This window comes from Rhagoletis pomonella, unplaced genomic scaffold, assembly GCF_013731165.1.
Source record: "Rhagoletis pomonella isolate Grant_MI unplaced genomic scaffold, Rhpom_1.0 Rhpom_scaffold_01177, whole genome shotgun sequence".
Classification (NCBI taxonomy): domain Eukaryota; kingdom Metazoa; phylum Arthropoda; class Insecta; order Diptera; family Tephritidae; genus Rhagoletis; species Rhagoletis pomonella.
The window spans coordinates 9,461-30,130 of record NW_023459731.1 but is presented as its reverse complement, the minus strand read 5'-3'; the positions used below and the strand labels follow the sequence as shown (position 1 = coordinate 30,130).

Below are 20,670 nucleotides of genomic sequence, written 5' to 3'. Positions count from 1 at the left end.
TTTATCTAGTGGGTATTAGACAACGAATTTGCCTTAAATATTATTTTTAAAATTGCTTTCTTAATATTTTCTCATTCACTTTTTAGCGCTCACAAGTGCTGTATTGTATTGTGGAAATATCTTTATATATCCTCAATTATGATGGTATATGTTTTTATGATCCTTTTATGGCATAAATATTCGACTCTAATCATTAGGATTCAAAATTTTGAACGCAGAAAAAAATATTTTAGTATAAAAGTGTATCTGCTAATTAAAAAAAAGTTATAAGACATACGCTTAAAATTTCACGGACTTAATGACCTTTCCGGTAAACAATATTAAAAAGTTTTGTTTGTACATATTTAGTTATATTATTTACACAATGTTAAACTGCACTTACCTTGTCGTTTTTCAGCTTCATTTATCGGAATATTTTCTAAAACGATTGGTTCGGAACGACCTTTCTGATTAGCGCTGTATACTACCAGATGCAGGGCTGGATTGGCATCGGGATAGTAATCCATGGAAGTTAGATCTGTAAAATAAACGAGAGAATTATAATTTTTTCGAGATATTATTAAGTTGTTAGAATTAGTGTAGAATTTGCTTAGGTTTCCCTTTCGCGCTTAGAAGGGCAAAGTTAGAATTTGCTTATTATTTTTAATGTGTATTTTGTTTTTGTGTTGTTGCACATATAAGAAATCTTTGAAAATCGTGCAATCATTAAACTTGTCATGGGTCGTAAAATGACACCAACATAATATAAGGTCCAGCATACAAATCTCACTCAAAATAAATTAATTTTATAAAATACTACTAAAGTTCATGAATTCACTGAAGTGTAAGGGTTTTCCTAAATAGGTTATAATTGAGATCTTCTTGTCATTCAAATTTATTTTAGGTCATGAAAGGGTTAAGCTCCGTTTTTAATAATCGTTTATTTTCGCTATAGCTCTTATCGCAAGCTCGGGAGTTGGCTGTTATTGCAACAGTAAGGCACATTTCTTAGCTAAATACAGAAATTTCCTTCTTTATAAGCGCTATAGCAGGCCACTGCCTGATTAGGTTAAGCGCTATACATTGGGCTAGAGTTGGACGTACAGGAGCATGCCGTAGTTGCAAGATCAAAGAAGTTACTGGAGTTGAGGCATACGCAAAGATTTATATTGTAATATATAAAAAACAATGCTAAAAGCTGATTCTTTTTATAAAATCCCATTACAACGTTTTTTAGTTTTCTTTCTACTTATTTACCACTACTCAGCAGTTTTTTCTTTATGGTGATGTACTAGCTTCAGCTATAAGTTTGCCTTGCATAATAAAATGCTGTATTCATTATGATAGTCGATAGCTTAATTACCTAAGAGTTTTAATTTTTCACACTTTTTATGCCAAAAAGGCAATCACTAGAGGCTCACACGCAAATGCATACAACGAAATGTACTCAGAAAGTTCATATCAACTTTGAGCACACGAAATCATTAGCAAGCATTTTGCCGGAAGAGCATTTTCCGAAGCCAATACGCATGCTGCATGTACCTATTACTTACTACATATGTAGGTAAGTTTGTTTAAATGTACGTTTGTATTTGGGTTTACTTGCATATCATATAAACATACAGCTATTTACGCAAATGTTGTTTGTAATTTTTGGTTACTACATATTAAATAGTAGTTAGTGATATACTTATATATGTACATAAGTAAATAAAATAAAGTTTCACTTCAAGTGTAGAAGCCACAGTCGTGCAAAACAACACTATCGATAAAGAAACATCAATAGTAAGAACACTTAAATTATATACATACATATATCTACGTAGTAGCTACCCTGTAGTAAATGCCACTAATTGCGAACTATGATACTAACAATTTCCTTTTTAGCTCAACTAGTTCGTCTTCTATCTTTGTTCCGTACTACTAACTGGCATGGTGATGTCCAGCTGGAGAGCTAGCATACGAGAAAGTCTAACCCTCGGCCAGCGCAAAAATAAGTGTTTTTGAAGTGAATCTTCTTTAGCGGTGGTTGGCTGATTGCGAGTAAATTGGCAAATTTAACGGAAATTCCACACGAAAATGGTATTAATTTAAGAGAAACGTGCTAATAAACTTTTATCGATTTTCTGGACGATATTTGTATCGATGTTGTTATCGATAAAATAATCCGTGCCTGGCACTTACTTTTTTAAATGTGTACTCAACTGATTGTAATTGAATTTTTACAGTAAACTTTAAGTTTTTTAATTGCAATTTTTTTATATTCGAATTCTCCCTGAGCGCAGAAATACATTTTAGTTAATTTTTTTGATTATATTTTTTCAAACGCGACAAACTGGATATCGTTGGTCTATGTCTATTAGTACCCTTGACTCTTAGATGGTCTCTTACCTGCACCGGAATGCATCTGCAAATCGTTACACCCTAATAAACGAATGACAAAACTTTCTACCTTTATCTGATGAAGATTATTATTTTTTTTTTAATTATTGCGACATTCTTTAAGCTTGTTTTTTGAATTTAAATCGAAACTGACAGAAAAAAATAATTTTTCACTTAGTGTCGTTTACCAGTTTCGGCAGTTAACGTTAAAATTTTTCACGGAAAACCTAAAGTTAACTGCCACTTTAAAAACGGTATTAAATTTCTTTCGTGAAACTGGCAATTAAATTCATAAACTTATATTTTCGATTGAAGTACATACGTACTTCCCAGTAACTTCAAGGGGTCCTGGCTATTTAAAATAAAGTTATTCGAATTGAATAAGTCGCCGCTTCGACTCATACCAGTCAATAAACTAGTAAGTTTTTACCAGATACTCTACTAGAAAGTTTATTGTCTAGTTTGGATTTTCACTGCAGGGTACTACCGTTGCAGTACTAATATCATTGAACAGCAACAACAAATGCAAAACTAACACATCAACCACTTACAATGATTTTCAAAAGCGACTTTGATCTTTTCACTCTATTTACAATACCATCAAACATTCGACTTCGAACAGTTAACGTTAGTGAGTGGGTGCAGTGAGATGTTTACTGAGCAGTTGGCGGCGGGCGAAGAGTGCAGTTGGCAAAGTGAAGAGATGCGAAGTAAATTAGAGTAAAGTTGGCTGTGTTGTACTGACATTGGCAGCTTAGCGCGCTTGTCTAACTAATCGTGACTTTACGCTTCGTTAGATTTTGCAAATAAACCTGCAGCAATGCCTGCGGTGGGTGAACTGGCAAGCGTTGCGTTAGACAAAGAAGTCTGGCGGTTAGTTTGTAAGGGGATAAGTAAGTAGAGAAGTGTAGAGTGGAGTGTTAAGGCTTTCAGCTACATACTTTTGATGCCTATATAGAAACCACCAACAATAAGCGATATAAGGCTGCCAAAAATCGTACTAAATATTTGTACCATCGATGTTGCTACGCTAACTGATCATGTGTATGGCGGTACTTACATAGATATGCATACATATATTTAATGGGTGTGTGAGTGATTTAGTAATAAACTGTAGCCGTTGCAAATAAAAAAAAGCGCATTGCTTAAAAGTAAGTGCCTCGATAGACGAAAAGTTTGGCTCATTAACTCGCAAAGGCATAAAAAAATGAAAAAAGTCACAGTCGATTTGCGATTAACTTAGCTGTCGTTTTTCGTTTCGTTAGCATTGCGGCTGTCAAACGCAAAACTTTTGAAATTGTGCCTTTTCCCCATACTGTCCACACCCAGTCAAGTTAATAAATTAAGCAAAATCGACACCAAATAGCAACCAGGTGCGAAGTGCTGAAAAGAACGCATGGAACCGACTTGGTTATATGCTAATATACAGTTGTCGAAAATTTATAGCCGCCCTTTTATCATATTATTTTTGCTGTTATTTAATTTGGAAAGATAAAATATGTTGCGATTTTTTTCTTAGTAAACTTGTTTGCTTCTCAAAGCATCGATCCATCCCTTGCGAGGCCCAGTAATTAGCGTTTCTGCTACTGAGTTAGGTGAAAGTTCCAAAAACTGCTTTTCAGTTGCTTGTTTTATATGGAAAAGGGTTTCCCATGCAAATAGATTTAGAATTAGTATTAGAATTTAGAATTTTTGTGAAAAGAAATGAAAAATATTTGAAATTTTAGAGACCAAATAATTTGAAGAAAATCAAATCCGCTGCTCTACTCATACTACCTTTTCAATATGCCTTAGTCAAAGTGCCCCGATCTTTGTTATTTTCGCCGTAAACTCTCTGTTGGTAATAAATAAAAATTAATTTTTATGTAAAAAACAAAACCGACTTCAATTCTAATATAAAAATTTTATATTACCGTTAATTTCTACATAAATCAAATTTGTATGGGACCAACCTTTCCTTTGAAAAAAGAATTATAGAAATCGGTAAACGTGGTCCCAAGTTATGCGGTAACATGCATAAAAAAAGTATTCAGACAAATTGATAACCTCCTTGTTTTCCGAAAACGGTCAAAAATACTGAGAAATTTCTAAATAAATAAATTATTACAAAAAGACATCCGCTTATCAAATTTCTGTCTGATAACTAACTAAGGGACTAGACTGCGTTCAAACAACTCGATGTTCTGACATTTTGGTATAATTTTTTATGGGTCTATCTCTACTTTTTCTGGTACTTACAAATATCGGACCAAAGTTGTAATACCATTTCATATTCCTAAGAAGTATAAAAAGGCTCAATTTAAAACCCGCGAAAAGTTTTTGATGCCATATCCCACATCTTTGTCTACCTAGTCATCATTCAAGACACTAACCGCCGTAAAAAAAATAGATGATTAACTAACCGCAAACAGCTATTTCAAATAGGACTACCCTAACCACCCTGTTTTAGCTATCGAATCCTTTTTTAAAAGTTCCAGCAGACAAGAACTGCATCCGAATCTCTTTTTCTAATGCATCCGTTTCTATGTATTGAGCGATAAATGAATCAGACCATATGGAGAGAAGAGGGTAATACTTTTGCTAATTAATCGTTTTGTCGGCGAAGTCTTTCGCCACACAATTATCGGAGAAAAAACGCACAACTTCAGCTCATTATTTTCAATGTGGCAGCGCGATTATTATTTTTCCTGAAACCGCTGCTGCTGCTGCCACCAGGCCTGTTAATAGCTGGTATTACTTTTTGTTGTTTTATCCTTTCCACTTCATTTTGCGTTTGTTTGCTAGGTGATTTATTACCAAATGAAATAACTGCTACATTAACTAGCTAAGAGTTCGCTGCAGTTTTCGCACCAAATGTTAAATCAATTGTACATTTTAGGTAGTTGGAAAGAGGCCGCTAGTATGAAAGTGCGACAATAAATAAATGGTACTAATGAAAGTGTGTTAATAAATTTAGTCTAACTTTCAACCTTTAAGGAATTACTTAGCTTCATATAAATTGTTACAAATGTAGAACTTGGTAAAGTTATGCGGTAACATACATAAAAATAAAAAATAAAAATATTCCGACGAACTGATAAGCTCCTCCTTTTTTCGGAAGTCGGTTAAAAAGTTGGCGTAAGCCATTGCGAGCTCACTGTTACCCCCTAGCGCCTAAATGCATGCTACAGCGAAAGTGTTAACGATTGAATTTCTTTTCGTTAAAAACCGCAATAGAATTATTTTGTTAATTACCATCGATAGTTTCGATGCATCGATGATTCTCCGACATCCCTAATGTAATGATTTAGCATGAATCGGAAGTTATCACAATATTATAGTAATGCGCACGCCTTAGATTTTAGCGAGTGCAAGTTTCAAAAAGAAAGTCAGATCCGTTCACTTGCACGAATTAAAGAATTAAAAAAAGTCATATATTTTAAAGATGTTTGTTGATCTGAATCGCCTCCGAATTTTTTCCTATTTGCCTCAAACATTTTTTTATTAAGTGTTGCGAAGTATTATTTAACTTAAATTCTCTGTAATAGTTTGCAGTTTTTTGTGTGGATAGGTGCTAGCGAGCACCCGCTAATGTCAGACGCGAATGCCCATAAAGTTATTTGGGCAGCTCAAGCACAAACCATCGAATTTTTCTTAAGCAATCTTATAATATTAATGTTGGGCACTCCCCTACTTTTGTAACTACTCAATGAAGTGAGGTACTCAATATATCCTTTGCTAAAAAACCAGGGACGAATTGGTGAGCAACCGGGGAAAACTCATTAATTTGCTTTAAATTGAACATCTTGATTTGTGCGCCTAGAGCGCTCGTAAATCCCAGACGAACAAATTGGGAGGTATTTAGATGCTGCAACTCGGAGGCAAACCAATAACACAAGATCCTTTTGAAAATCCCAAGGGCGCCTAGCATGTACTTCCTACTGAAGTCTCCGGAACGCATTTTGTACACCAAAATTAGGGATATGGTTGGTCCGAAGGTCTCTACTTCTCAACATTCAGAACATACGTTGTCCGAGTACCTGTCCATTGCGACATTAAATGAAATTTCAAGGCTGATGAACTCGCGCGTCATGGAACGACTTTTCTGATACATGTATAAGTAATACTAGCGGTATCCCTCTTCAAACATGAACATTTCTTTTGAAAGAAAACTTCATCGAAATTGCCAATTAAGAAATATGGCGAATGGAACCGACCTGTCATATCGCAAAAACACTCTGGCCAGCCATAGACGTCCCAAGCTACCAAGCCTCTGGAGTTCTCACCGGACATTGTCTTATTGGATTACACGCAGCCAGATGGGGCACACCCTGGAACGACCACTGCAGAAGCGACATGGATGAAGCGGTTAGATGGTTATCCTTATACGGGTACTTACGTTATATTTGTCCGAGATCCGGGTAGTAGGCTATCATTATCCGTGTACCAGGATACAGGGTTATTTTTAGACGAGTACTCTAATCTCTCTATCCAGATACTTGAAAAGTGGATTATATTTGCCCCAAGTTTTTCATCTGAGTGCCCGTGTGGGCGGTTATCTTTATCCAGGTATCCGGGTAGGGGGTTATCATGGCACGGCTATCCGGATAGGTATTTAAATACCGGATACTTGAATAGCGTTTTCTGGGATCCGCGTAGTGGGTTATCTTTACATGGGGGTTCTTTTTACCCGAGTATCTGGGTAAGAGGTTTTATTTATTCGGGTACCCGGGTAGTAGATTAGATTTTTCCGCATACCCGGAGAGAGGGTGTATACATTTCTCCTTGAATGAGAAGAATTTTTATTTCACATTGGTAAAGGTATCTTTCCTTTATTAATGATTTCTAGATAAAAATCTCATCCTTCGATTGAATTGATATGGAACGTTCGCCCAACTCAGCAGCACAAACGCTGATTACTGGGCCTTGCAAAGGATGGCTCAATGCTTTGAGAAACAAACAAATTTACTAAGAAATAAAGTTACAACAATTTTTATTTCTTCCAATAATTTTTGTTTTTGATCTAACGTTAGATATGCCTTGGGACCACCTGAAGTGGAAATGATTATTACAACAAAATTTTGTCGAAGAAACCTTTAAATCAACGAGCGTATAAGTATTGAATTGAAAACTCAATTAATTATGTACTTACCACTCAAATCGATACGAAATATGGGTATATCCGCATATGTGCTCGTCGTATTTAATCGCAGTTTCTTCGTCTTCGAATCGTATGCCTCCAGGAAGAACTGCTGCTGCAAACCACCATCATAGCCCGGCATGCATTCCAATTCCATCGTTGAGTAAACAATGTTATCGTAATTTTCCAGGTTGATAGTACCACCTCCCCCACCCCCACCGATACCGTTGCCATTGCTAATGCCATCCAGACCAAGACCGTGCCCATTACCATTGCTGCCGACCAGACTGTGCGTAGCAATGCCATTACTAAAACTATATTCCATGCGTGAGTAATCGAAATGTGGCCCATCTGCCGCATCTGCTATATCGGCTGACGGCAAACGAAACTCACTCCGTAGGGCGCTCAGAGTGGGTGGTGATAGCTCCTCATCCACCTCAATGAAGCTATTTAGCTCCGCATCCTCGCCATCGCCGGTCTCGTCTGCATCAATATCAGCTTCAACACCAGCGCCAGCTTCAGCGGTGTTAACATCCACTTCGCCGTCCGACTCTTTATCCATGCCATCAGCGCCAACAGCCACTTCATCGGCTGGCATGTCAATCTCATCACCGTCATCTTCATAAGCAAATTTGTTACCAAAAATTTCTGCTGCTCTGTCACTTTCATCTGAGCTGGAGGCTAGATCATTAATTGCGCGTTGCATGCCAATAACATCGATGCCGCGATTACCATTTGTTGTGCGTTGCTGTCCTTGTTCATATTGTTGTTGCTTTTGATGATGAAATGCAACTGCGTGATTGCTTATTTGAAGCGCGCTAGTTGGTGCGCTGGGTGTTGCATTGTTATTGTTGACTTTGTTGAAGTTTTGGGTAAAATTGTTATCGTGATGGCTAACTTTGCTGTACTGCGAGAAATGGTGTTCGCTTTTGCCGTCAGCATTAATGCTACTACTACTACTGCTAACACGAGCAGTTGCGCCAACATTTTTGGCCGTCAAAGATTTGCGTATACGCACCTTATCAATAGAGCTTGTGGCGGACGCTGCTATATCATCAGTGGCAATGAGCGGCGGCGCTGATTCATGCTGAAGCTCTATTTGTGAGCGCTGTTGCACATTTTGTTGGTGTGTTTGATTATTCGCCTTTGAGTTGATGAAATTGCCAATTGGTGGGCCGAAAGTGCTGCTGCTGAGTGTGATTGTGTTGTTGTCGTTGGTTGCAGCTGTTTCAAACACTTTTACTGGCGCTAAATCTGCGCTTATTTCTCCTTTGTAAGTTGCATGTTGCTCATACTCATTTGCCACTATACTACCTGCTTCTCTCTTGGTAAGTCGCAATTCTTCGTGAACTTTAGCTGCTTCATCATCCACTGATACTTCGTTGGCTTCCTTTTCCGTTTCCTTTGATATAGCTGTTGCTGTTGGCATTGCCGTTGCCATTACCGTTGAATGATGGATTACTTCGCTCATCACTGGTGCCACCTCACGTTTGTGCGTATTTTTTCGCCGCCAATTGTAGTATTTCGTCGCTGGCGTTTGCTTGTTGTTACCCTTGTTGTTGGCCTGCACATTTCTGCCATTGCCGACGACAGCCGCAGCCTCATCACCAACTGTTGGCAGTGATAAATTTGATTTTTGCCTTTTGTTGCTCACATTCATCTTCATCTTCTGCGTCTGCTTTGAAGTTAGCTTTCTTGAATGCTGTAGCTGTAGCTCCTTCACTGACGCAGTCTCTTTGTGAATCTTCTTCTTTTGCTTATGCTTCGAACTGGTGTTCTTGTTGTGCTGTTTAGCTGTTGTTGCATGCTCATCAGCAGCACGTTTCACTCGATGTTTGCTGTCCACTCGCATCTTCGTGGGTAATCCATCAGTTTTGTTATTGATATACGCCATCGTTGCTAAGTTGCCTGCGGCATCTGTACCCTGCAAAGTCGCTGGCTTACGCGTTGCAGCTGCTAGCAATTTTTTGTTAATGTCAGCTCCAGCTACTGCGGACGCTTCAGCTGCGACAGCTGCTGCTGCTGCTGATGATGATGATGTTTCCTTGTTATGTTTTTGTTGCTGCTGCTGTCGTTGCAGCTGTTGTTGTTGCTGTTGTTGTCTCTTGATTGCCGCCAGTGTCTGAGATGGCGTAAATGATGTACGTTCTTTCAGGCGTTGCAGTTGTTGTCGCTGTTGTTGTTCGTTCACTTGTGGCGGCCGATGTTTTTGTTGTTGGTGATGCAATTTCTGTTGCTGCTGACCAATCAATGTATTTGCATTATTTTTTCGCTGTTGCTGTTGCTGTTGCTTATTAAGAATGCTGCTTATTTTATTATTGGTTTTGCTAGTGCTACTCGCTTTGTTGTTGCCACTGCCATCGCTATTGTGAATTTTATTGCCATTCTTATTGTTGTTGCTATTGTTATTATTACGCTCACGTACATACTCCATATGCGGAAAATTTGATTCGTGTCGGCCATATTGTGCCGGCACCATCTGATTGCCATGCATTGTTGTCTGATTCGATGAGTTTAGCGAGGCGGAGGTCACCACATATGGACGCAACGTACAGTTGCGCAACGCGCCAGGCTTAGCTGTGTGCGTGGACAATTGATAAAAGAGAGAGAAAATAACAGCGTTATAGCTCTTAGAAAATAAAGTGATTGTTGGTCGTATTTGGCAAGCCTTTGTGCAAATAAATGTATGTATGTATGTATGTAAATAAATGCAATTATTTGAGATTATCTATAAATTTATTTACTTTTCCTGCTAAAACGAAATAAATAAATAAGGTATGTAGCTTATAGTATCCCTTTAACCCTTTGTATACCGGCTGTGTCCAATGGACCCGAATACAATTTTATTATGTTACCATTATCAATATCTGATGGTTTTGAGCTCAATAATTCCCTTAATTTGCTTATTTTCATGTAGTCTATAGTATACTTTTATGATTATTTTAATCATTTTTAAATAATTGATGTTGCTATTCTAAATCTAGCGGGAACTGCCAGCCCATACATAGGGACCTAATGGACCCGAACAGTAGGTAATGCTAGTTTTTTCCATGGTAGGCAAAGGGTTAAACCATTTTCTCAATGCTCAGGATTCATGAGCCTAAAATGAGTATTTCTTTCGCCATAAATATGATTGATTCTGAGCCCAGTCAACTAGGCTGACCCATTTCGGACTCTTTTGGTGTCATAAATTCTGAATTGAAAAATAGTAAAAAAGTTACCGTATAAGTAAAAGTTTATCAGTAATCAGAATTATGAAGATTATTTGCTTTTGAAACTCAGAGAATCGTCATATTACAAACCCTAATATGGCTCATAACTTGAACTCGTATTGGCGTACCGTTCTAAAACTGGAAGTATGATCTATTCTGACTTTTTCGAGTTCATAGTCAGAGTTGCAACTCAAAGTGGGAAATTAAATCAATTTATAAATAGTAGAAGGCCGGCCACACTTCGGAGAGAAACGGGTTGTATTCTGGTTTCGGCTGAATATCAATTTCATCGTCAATTTTTCACGACAGACAATCGCTGCTCAACTGCCAACAAAGAAAGGCACTTACCCTCTCTTAGGGATATCTTCAAACACGCAGAAGAGATTTAACCGCATTCACTGAAAGACAATTGTCGTCTTTACCAACTCTCGCCGCAGACGAAGGGTTTCAGCTACCTCGACTCTCATAGCTCTGGCGCAAATATCTATGATCTTGATACTTTAATAGGCTAAAAACCATACATGACCAGGACATATCCAAAAGGCAGCTGGCGCAACGTTTGCTTTAACTAATACTCATTTTAATAAAAGAAAAATATTTTTTTTTGGCCGAATAACAGTATATGGCCACCAACATTGGCCTGGCGTTGGTCATAGGTATTACTAATTATAAAGAGTTGTGTGTGGTGAATTCATAGATTTTCCTAAGTTCCAGACTGCTGTTTAATATTCTCAGAGGCCAAAATAATTAAATTTTCTCAATTGGCAATGAAGCAAATGTATTTTTATGAGCAACTCTTGTTCGCACTGAGATTTTCAATTAAATGTACAATCATGAAATGCATTTTCCATAGATATTTTTATTCAACAATAACAAAAACAAATAGATATTTTTATTTATATTTTTTCTTATCTTACTTGCAGCATTCCTGTTTTGTTTGCTTAAAATCTATGCGTTTTTCATAAGTCACAGCATTGTCACATTCCCCCATTTCTAACAGAGTACCTACATACATATGTACATATATTTTTCCAGCTAACGTGCCGCCGCAGCTTTGAAGTTGTCAATATATTTTACATGAGGAAAATACATGCTGTTTCAAGGCAGAACTACCACTCTGAGGAATGCCATTGCCTGCCGAGGGGCGACCGCTCTTAGAAAAAAGTTTTGGTTATTTGGGCATTGCTCAGAACAAGTGTAACCCAGGGCCTACAAAGTACTCTCCTCTAACCACTCACTCACAGCGGTCGCAAAATACTTGATAGCAAAATTTTAAATTTTAAAGTTTTCTGAAAAAATATTGATTTTCGATTAAAAGATCACAATTCTATAGCAGTTCTACGAAAAATTTTATTTTCCCCATGTAAAACATATGGAAATTTTCAAATCCCGGCGGCATCGTTAAATATTAATCGTTTGAAATAAAAAAAAATATGGCTCCCTTATTTTCGATATTCCTCAGTTCTGACGGTGGCAGCAGGAAAATGCCAAACAGTAGATTTTCCTGTGCATTTCTAGATCACCCTAATGTGCATACATAAAATCAATTTACTTATTTGATTTTATTTAATTCCCCCTACATACGAGTACAATAACACAATCACTGGACAATTTTCATGAGATGTCTACGCAATTTCTGAGTATTGTGCAACTGTCCACATAAATTCTTCCTTGCAACAAGTAAGCCAATAATGCTGTATCATAAAAGCACCTACTTCCAAAATAACATGTGCTTACATATGTACATATATGCGCTGGTTCGTCATTTACCATAATAACTCAAGATACAAACTGTTGTGTGTTGACTTACCGGCTGGCACTACTTGAAACAAACACGGCTCTGATTGTTTGCCAATTGAATTTTGGCCCCAGCATGCCAGTGTGCCATAGTCTCGTTCCCCCTTTGGAGTGTATATCAATTCGCTTACGGTTTCTACTGTAAGAGAAGAGCAAACAATATACACAAATGTATTAGTTGTTTATTTGTAAACATAAGTTTATATACATATGAATATTTGGCGATATATATGTATACTACATACGACAGAATTAACATTTCTAAGTGATTGGTTTTGAAGGGATTTCCTTGTTTTTACGAAATTTTTTAAATAAATTCAATTATCATCAGTTGCGTCATCATTGAGTCATGTACGGGTATAATCAAAAGGATTATAAATTTGCCTCAGGTATGCTATATGTTTGTACATACGTGAGAGGAAAGCGGAAAACCAGCAATGTTGTTATATCAGAATAAAAGGGTACAATTCAAAATAAAACTTACAAATTTTACGCTTTCAATTGAATTCCAAACAAAATGAAACTGAATCTTGATTTAAACCAATTTTTATGATTTCAATACCTAGAGGACTGATTTGACTAACAAGTTAATACAAGTAGTAAAATAATTGGAAAAATTTCATAGGAACTTTTCCCACTGATTGTGTATAGTCGCAAATATTAAATTTATTTTGCTGTTGCAATAGAAATACTTGAATTGCTACATCAAATAAAATAACTCTCAATGTGTGCCACCACAAAATAATATTAACCAAATCGTATTTTCTCAGTAGCGGCGGGCTTCTGTGTACTTGGTACAGTAGGGACCCTCAACGAAAGTAATTTTAAGCCGTCGGGCATTACTTACAAAAAATTATTGCAATTATTTGACCACTAATTAAATGAATACAATTGTAAAAAGGTATTACATTACCTAATAGGCTTTCAGTAAGTAGCTAAAATTTTCCTTTTTTCGCGCCTTTTATAATTTTTTGAAAGTATATTCGGTACAAACACATTCCTCTAGGTACATTTAGAGCATAGCCAAACAAAATATAAAAAAAATCTTTCTTATTTTCTCTTTTAGCCTTACGAAGTTCTCCCAACTATGTAACATACATACTTATGTATGTATGTCCATAATAAATATTATAGAGCATGAACAGTTCATCATTTCATTATGTTCGTCGCCCTGAAGGCTTTGGTTTTAAAGCCCAGCGATTCTAGTGTTATCTCAGTTCGCCAATATCAACCTCAGCAACTGACTGCATATCTTCTGCAGCTGGAAACGGGCTCAAACGTCAAAATGCATATTTCGGATTATAACAGATGTGGACGTACTAATCGTCTCCTAATTTGGAATGATGACAGTCCCGAACGAGTGACTGGTCGTCTTCGTTCGTTCAAACGACCATTCGATCACCAAATGGAGTTCAAATGCCTAGAAATTTGTTTGCGCTTATGTCATATTGACATAAGAAATATCGCCCACGTTTATTTGTACTGGATCCAGTTGGTAGTGAAATGCTGGCTCCTATGCTCTCTGTTTGTTCAACGAACTGGACGGAATTGCTTAGACGATGAATTATTCCTCCCAAAATCCCAATGAAAATTTAAATTTTCTCTGTTATGTGAGAATAGGGTCCTTTGGGACCCTTGGATCCAATTGGTAAGGATAGAAAAAAAAACTACTTCAATTACAATGTGAAATTCCATTATAAACAGAATTTTATTTTTTAGCAGAAAAAATAAAGTAAAAAAAAAATAGATTGATCTGACCCAAAACAAGTGAGAAAATCGGATTCAAAATTAAAAAAGCGTAAACTTTGACCCTAAGGACTAATGTGGGTTAAAGAAATTGGGGTAGAATACAGCTTAGTGTTCTTTTTGTTCATTTAAATTTTTTCAACAAATAAAATCAACAAAATGCAAAATCTACTTGTAGCTACTGCGAAGTTGCGCTGCATAAAAAAAACCATAAATAACAAGGTTCGGAAAATTTTTTTTTAAAGAATTTCATGGAAGTAACATGCTGAATTGTTGTCGATAGCATTAATAATAATAATATATCGCCGCTTACGCAAAATGTCAGTATTTGGGCAAGCTTCTTCTCCGATTTGTGATGTGAAACCTATAGTTTTACGCGGATTATGAACGGCGATTGTATTTTTAACCGACTTCCAAAAAAGGGAGGAGGTTATCAGTTCGTCGGAATATTTTTTTTGTTTTTATGTATGTTACCGCATAACTTTGTATCACCTCAACCGATTTCGATAATTCTTTTTGCATCGCAAAGATAGTGCCTCAGAAGAGGTTTAGATCTGGTCATTGGATCATGAAAATAACGGTACTCCTAAATTTTTATATGAAAATTGAAGTTGGGTTTGTTTTTAGGTTAGAAATTACTTGTTATTAGAAGTTGTTTTTCGTGGCACAAATACACTCGGAGGTTTGCAATGCCGGCCAAGGCCCGACCACTATTAGAAAGAAATTTATTCTTTTCATTTCTAAAAATGGAGAATATTAATTTTTTTTTAAAGTTTTGCTTTAATTTCTGAAACGCAGCTGATTTTATACTTATTGTTTGTTTGGTGCGAAAAGCGTGAAGTTGGCAACAGGGAATGTAAACAAAAGTAGTTTATGACGTCAGCGATTAGGTGGATGGTGTCAAATCGACGAAGAGAGGGTTAGCGGTCCGCGAATGGCGTGACATTTATTTTCTAAATCGTGCTACCTACTCAGGTGTACGTGGCTTACGAGTAATACTATTTACTGCTTATATTTCACACAAAAAATTAGTGCGTATTTTCATTTTAGCAATCATTACATTCTTATTTATCCATCGATTTTCTTCGTTGGTAGCTTAATTTTTTTCTAAAGGAATAGGCTTTAAAATAAGTGCAAAACTTTTACACAGAAACTCGTATTTTTTAATTATTTCGCTTTTAAATTTTTTATTGTTTCCATTTTTTCATAAAAAAAACAAAAAATCTTGAATAATGAATTAGTTTCTCTGAAACTATCGGGGCTATCGAATAGTGATGTATGTATATAGGGTATATGGAGAATTTTATTTTCTTTGTATTTTGATTTTGCAGTTGGTTCGTAAGATATACATGAATAAGAGGGCCCACTCTTTTTTAAGCTTAATAATGGTTAATTGAAAATATTTCGAAAACGTATGCATAAATAAAAAATTAACTAAGTTTTTGGGATCAGCGAGCGATTCTGCATAGTGGCGTCTGGAGAACAAAAAAAATTAAAATATGTAAGCCAGTGTAGTTAGTCAGGAAATCAGCCTTAAATAGCCGGATGTGCCAGTAAATCTACAAAGAAGAACTTCTGGCATAATTTACATAGAAAAATTTTACATAAAAAAATTTTAAGGCTTAAGTTATTACGACGCGTAATACGCCTTGTGCATCCCGTAATTGTGTATGCCGGTATGTAATACCCTGCCTCATTTTCCATGTAAAAAGGTTTCACCTCAAGGGCAAGAACGCCCAGAAATAACTGAACTGATGGTTCAGGTGTAAAAGACCTGACCACGTGGAATATCGAAATCTCTCGAACTAGTTCGGTTTTGGCCCAAATCAGCCAAAACAATGTAGTGCAGTGATTTCCAAAGTGGTCCAGGTGGCCCACAGGGGTCCATGGATGGGTGGGTCTATGTTGGCGTGAAAAAAATATGGGGGCCCACGAGTTTTAAGTAGGGGTCCAAGAAAATTTATCCGGTTTCGATAGTAAATAACCAAAACAGTTGCTTGATAGCCTATATATATTTAACTTTATTTTATTTTATTTTTTTTGAGTGGTGTATTTTGATCTTGGCGCACTGCAGCACTTACCGTCACTTTGTGTCTTCATACTTGGGGAAGCCTTAAAAGTCAACTGCAGACTAAAAGGAACCTGATGTTTGGTATAACACTGAGTGGGGCGAGACGGAAATTGCTGGCGGCAGAGATTTGAGTACTTGTGTCTTTTCAATGCGACAGCATAGTGCGCCACTATTACCTTTGTTCAAGAGATTCTATATTATTGAGTACCCTGAGGCGGAAAGCGGGGTTAATTCCTGCACTGAGTTCGGACTCATATATTGTCGAATCTTCATTCCAAAACTTTCTCAGGGTCAGGATCTTGGGTTTATTTTCGGAGTTAATGGGCATAAGCGCTTCACTTTTCTCTTAGAAAATATTCTTTGATCTTCCAGGTTGAGGCATTTGCAATCCTCAAAGCCATGGATTACGTGGTGGAAAACAGGTGGAGGGGAAGGAGTTTACGTGTCTGCAGGTACAGCCAAGCTGGACTTAAGGAATTGGCATGTCCTCTATCTAAGTTCTTTCAAACTAGTTCGGCAATTCAAGTCTCGACTAAATTATGTTGAGAAACATAACGAGCTTTCTTTACTCTGGGTGCCAGGTCATTGCATACAACTTGATGGACTGAATGAACTGTTTTACAAATACGCCATATGCAAATTGATAAGTAAGTCGAACATGTGAGGAGTTTGTAGTGAAGAGAATGTAAATAACGCTAGCGCTCGGAGTGCTCTTAAAAAAATATATAACTCCTCAGAACATGAGAGTACTCTTAACGAGCTTTGTTTTTTAAAACTTGCAAGTGTGTAATCACATTATTTTAATTAATATAAGAAAATAAATATTTCAAATTTTTTTTCCACTCCGAATTTTGTTATGGAACTCATGCGCGATTTAAATTTATGTCGTTAGATCTAATCTTTACATTTTTTGGCGAGCTTTGGGAATATGTTCGAAATGTAACAGCAGGGGGTCTGAGTCAAAGTTGTGCTGGCTACAAGCAACCAAAACGTATATTGCTTTACCGATAATGTGAACACTATTTTTCTCATTGTAGAACAAAAAAAATTGTAAAACACGCGGCAAATTTCGTCAGGCGCTCAAAGTCAAGAATTTTTTTATTGTTATTATCATTCAAGCACGATAATGTGATCATGTTGACCCGAAAAAAATTGTGGAAAATGCTATGATAAAGGACCACTCAAAAAGTAGTTGTAATTTTTTTTTTAAATATGTACAAGTCAAGCTCGTTGGAAATCGGTACATATTGTGCTATTTGATCCTAGCTTAATAAATAACAAAAAAAAATCGCTTCAAGAACATTGTGAATATTAAAAAAAAAAATAAAAAATCAGACGTGGTCACTTGTCTGAGACCCTATATGTATGTATATAAAACTTAAACCTATGCGCGTATATACCTATCGTCACTTAAGGGTGAAAAGGTGTCAAGTCCATTTTTTGAAATTATTCACGAGGGACGAAAATCGATGTAGTTTCGTATTACCTGGCATTCTGCATCAAAAATTAAATTTTTAACAAAATGGAATTGCCACCTTTTCTCCTTTTAGGTACTTATGTTTGTATGACCAAATGTGATTTGGTAAACTATCGAAACCTTATGTAATAAAAAAGTTATGCACACATTTGTATGAGAAAATTGTAGTCAATTAAACAAAATGAAAAGAGCAAAGATAAAGATGTTAATAGTTAGAAAACGAGAAATCCGCCGATCAAAAAGAATCGGAAATCATGAAAATCTCTTTTGATTTTCTAAAAAAATTTCAAGTTTTAGATTCGTACGAAAACGGGATCACGGCCTAATATTAATATTTCTATAGTTTTGAATCAGAGTTTGAACTCTTCGTTGTACAGATACTACGCCCATAACTTTTTTTTTTTACCTTTACAAATTTTATTTATTAATTTCACTATTTACCTCTATAGTTTTTAAAGCTTTGCCACACAAAATTGTATTTTCTAACAAAAGGAACTGCTGTGGCATAACTCAGAAATTTTGTGCATCACTACCGGTTGGTTGGTACGAGATAGTAGTAAAACTAAACACGGCTGGTCATTGGAAAGCAGTGGTAAGCATTTTGGCATGGAATTTTCAAATTTTTACATTACCGAAAGAAAAATGTGCCTTAGATGAAGGCTTGGTGAAAATCATTGCATAAAAGGGCATTTATTTTTTAATATTACATTACCATAAGTCTCAAAGTGTGTATCGTTCGCTTCGATTATAGTACGATGTACGTCACCGGTGGTCGTGGCTTCCTGTATCGTCGCATAATGGCCTGATGGTACTTCAAAGTGTTCGCCGCTCGTTGAAAAAGTCCATTCAAAATCAATTTCCGGTGGGTCGGAATTAACACGGCAAGGTATAGGCACCGCCTCCTCTAGCGAAGCGCCAATCACAATCATTGTATTAGTACTGCAAACGGGCGCGTCTGAAAATAAACAAACAAAAAATTATAAAAGGAATTTAATCATCGAAAATTAATTAAAAATTTTTTCAACAACAAGGAAAGTAGCAACATGTGTTGCAAAGCTCAAAGGAATAATTATTAAAGTAAATAGTCGAGTAAAAAAACTGAACTGGAATATGTGTCAGTATGTGAACCAGGCCGTATGACGAAGCTTAAATACCCAAAAACTGAGTTTTTTTTGCTTTAATGTATTTATGTTTGCATATTTACATAATGAACAATTTTATCACAATAACGTTGAAAACACTTTGCTCGCGCACAAAACAAATATTTGCGCGCATAATCATCGTTATCGATACATATGTATGTATGTATGTATGTCAACGGAATATGCAGAATACAAAAGAAAAATTCTCACGCATAACATACATAAATATGTATTTATGTTGATATTTATTTGCATTTGTTGCGAGGATTATCACACGCTCTATACATCAAAATTGCGTGCGCGCCACAATGGATTTGTGTGCGTGTGTTAAATATTTGAAGTTTCTTTTCTCACTCGTGCGTAAAAAGGATCAAAACAAGAAAACAAATTTTGCAAGAAATATTTCCAACAATCAAGCGATGCACACATATTTGGGTGACTAGCTAGTTGTATGTGCAAGCATTTTCCTCAGCATGTCACAATAGTTTATGCACATATGTACATATGTACATACGTACATTTATACAATTTATTCATATCTTTAATTCATTCATTTTCATTCCAAACGATTGAGTTTGAAATTTCATTGCAATAGCTCATGCAAACACAAGGTTAAGTGTAAATATTTTATTCTTAAACAGTATCTACCAACAAAGGCATGCACTCACTAACCCATTTATGTTTACCCAGTAGCGTAGAGAATATAAGTAGTTAATCATAAGAAAATGTGCATGTATGTATGTAGGTAACTACATACATATGTATATCCATGCAGGGAAATCCCGAACAAGTGAACTAAATTTTTAGCTACGTACCCTAGTTATCTCTCCTCTTAAAAAAAAATAATATTTTGATTACTTTTAGAAAGCATGTATGTATATATTTTTTAATTTAATTTAACTTCTTAAAACGTATTTTAGGCATTTTTTATAAAAAAAAAAAATTTTAATTAAATTTTCTTTAATGGTTTGCTTGTTATGGTTTTAAAAAGAATGTTGTTTTAGTTCCATTTAATTTTGAGAAACTAACTTTTAGTTTACTCTTTTTTAAATATTTTTTTTTTAGTTTAAATTTTTAGATTTTATTTTGTAAAAAAGAAAAATATATTGTTTTTAATTCATTTACTTTTCAGAAACTTATTCTATTTTTTCTCCTTTTTTAATTTAATTTGTTATTCTTTTTTTAATTTAATTTTCTTTTAATTATTAAATTTTACTGTTTTAAGAAGAAAAATATATTTTTAATCCAATTTAATTTTTAGGTACTATTTCCTTCTTTTTTTGTCTTCTTCTAATTAAATTTTCTTTTACTGTAAATGTTTTTTTTTTTTTGAAAAGAAAATAGATATGTTTTTTTTTTAAATTCAACTTAAATTTTTAAAACCTTATTCTTAAAAAACATCTCTTCGTTAGCAGATCTTTCAATTAGTTTTTCGAAAGACAGTAAAGTGCTTTTAGGATAGTTTCCAGAATTTCCTTTTAAATGGATATTTTTTTTTGGTTTTTTTTCAAATACGATTTCATTATGAAATTTACCGATGCTTTTTCATAGTTTCGTAATACAAAAAAAAAATGTATTAACATTCTAACATCTTGGGACCTTATGGAATCTATCCAATAATAGCGAGCACCTCTGCAAACTCAGCTACAGCCAAAGGTACGTAAACGCGTTTTCAAATGCTCAATTTGAATTACATTCATTCAAACAAATTTGATTTCAAATTCAATACATATTTCTTTGAAACA

The 20,670-nt window shown here is 35.6% G+C and overlaps 1 protein-coding gene across 1 annotated transcript; it reads right to left on the bottom strand.

Moving 5' to 3' along the window:
• Nucleotides 1-382: 382 nt before the first annotated feature.
• LOC118752029 (probable WRKY transcription factor protein 1) lies at nt 383-18,738 on the bottom strand (the record flags this gene model as incomplete). The annotated part of the gene is given in 4 exon segments (XM_036486854.1): nt 383-517; nt 7,493-10,057; nt 12,503-12,628; nt 18,496-18,738. Coding segments are annotated over 4 exon segments (3,069 nt in total), but the record flags the coding sequence as incomplete, so codon positions are not given.
• Nucleotides 18,739-20,670: the final 1,932 nt, after the last annotated feature.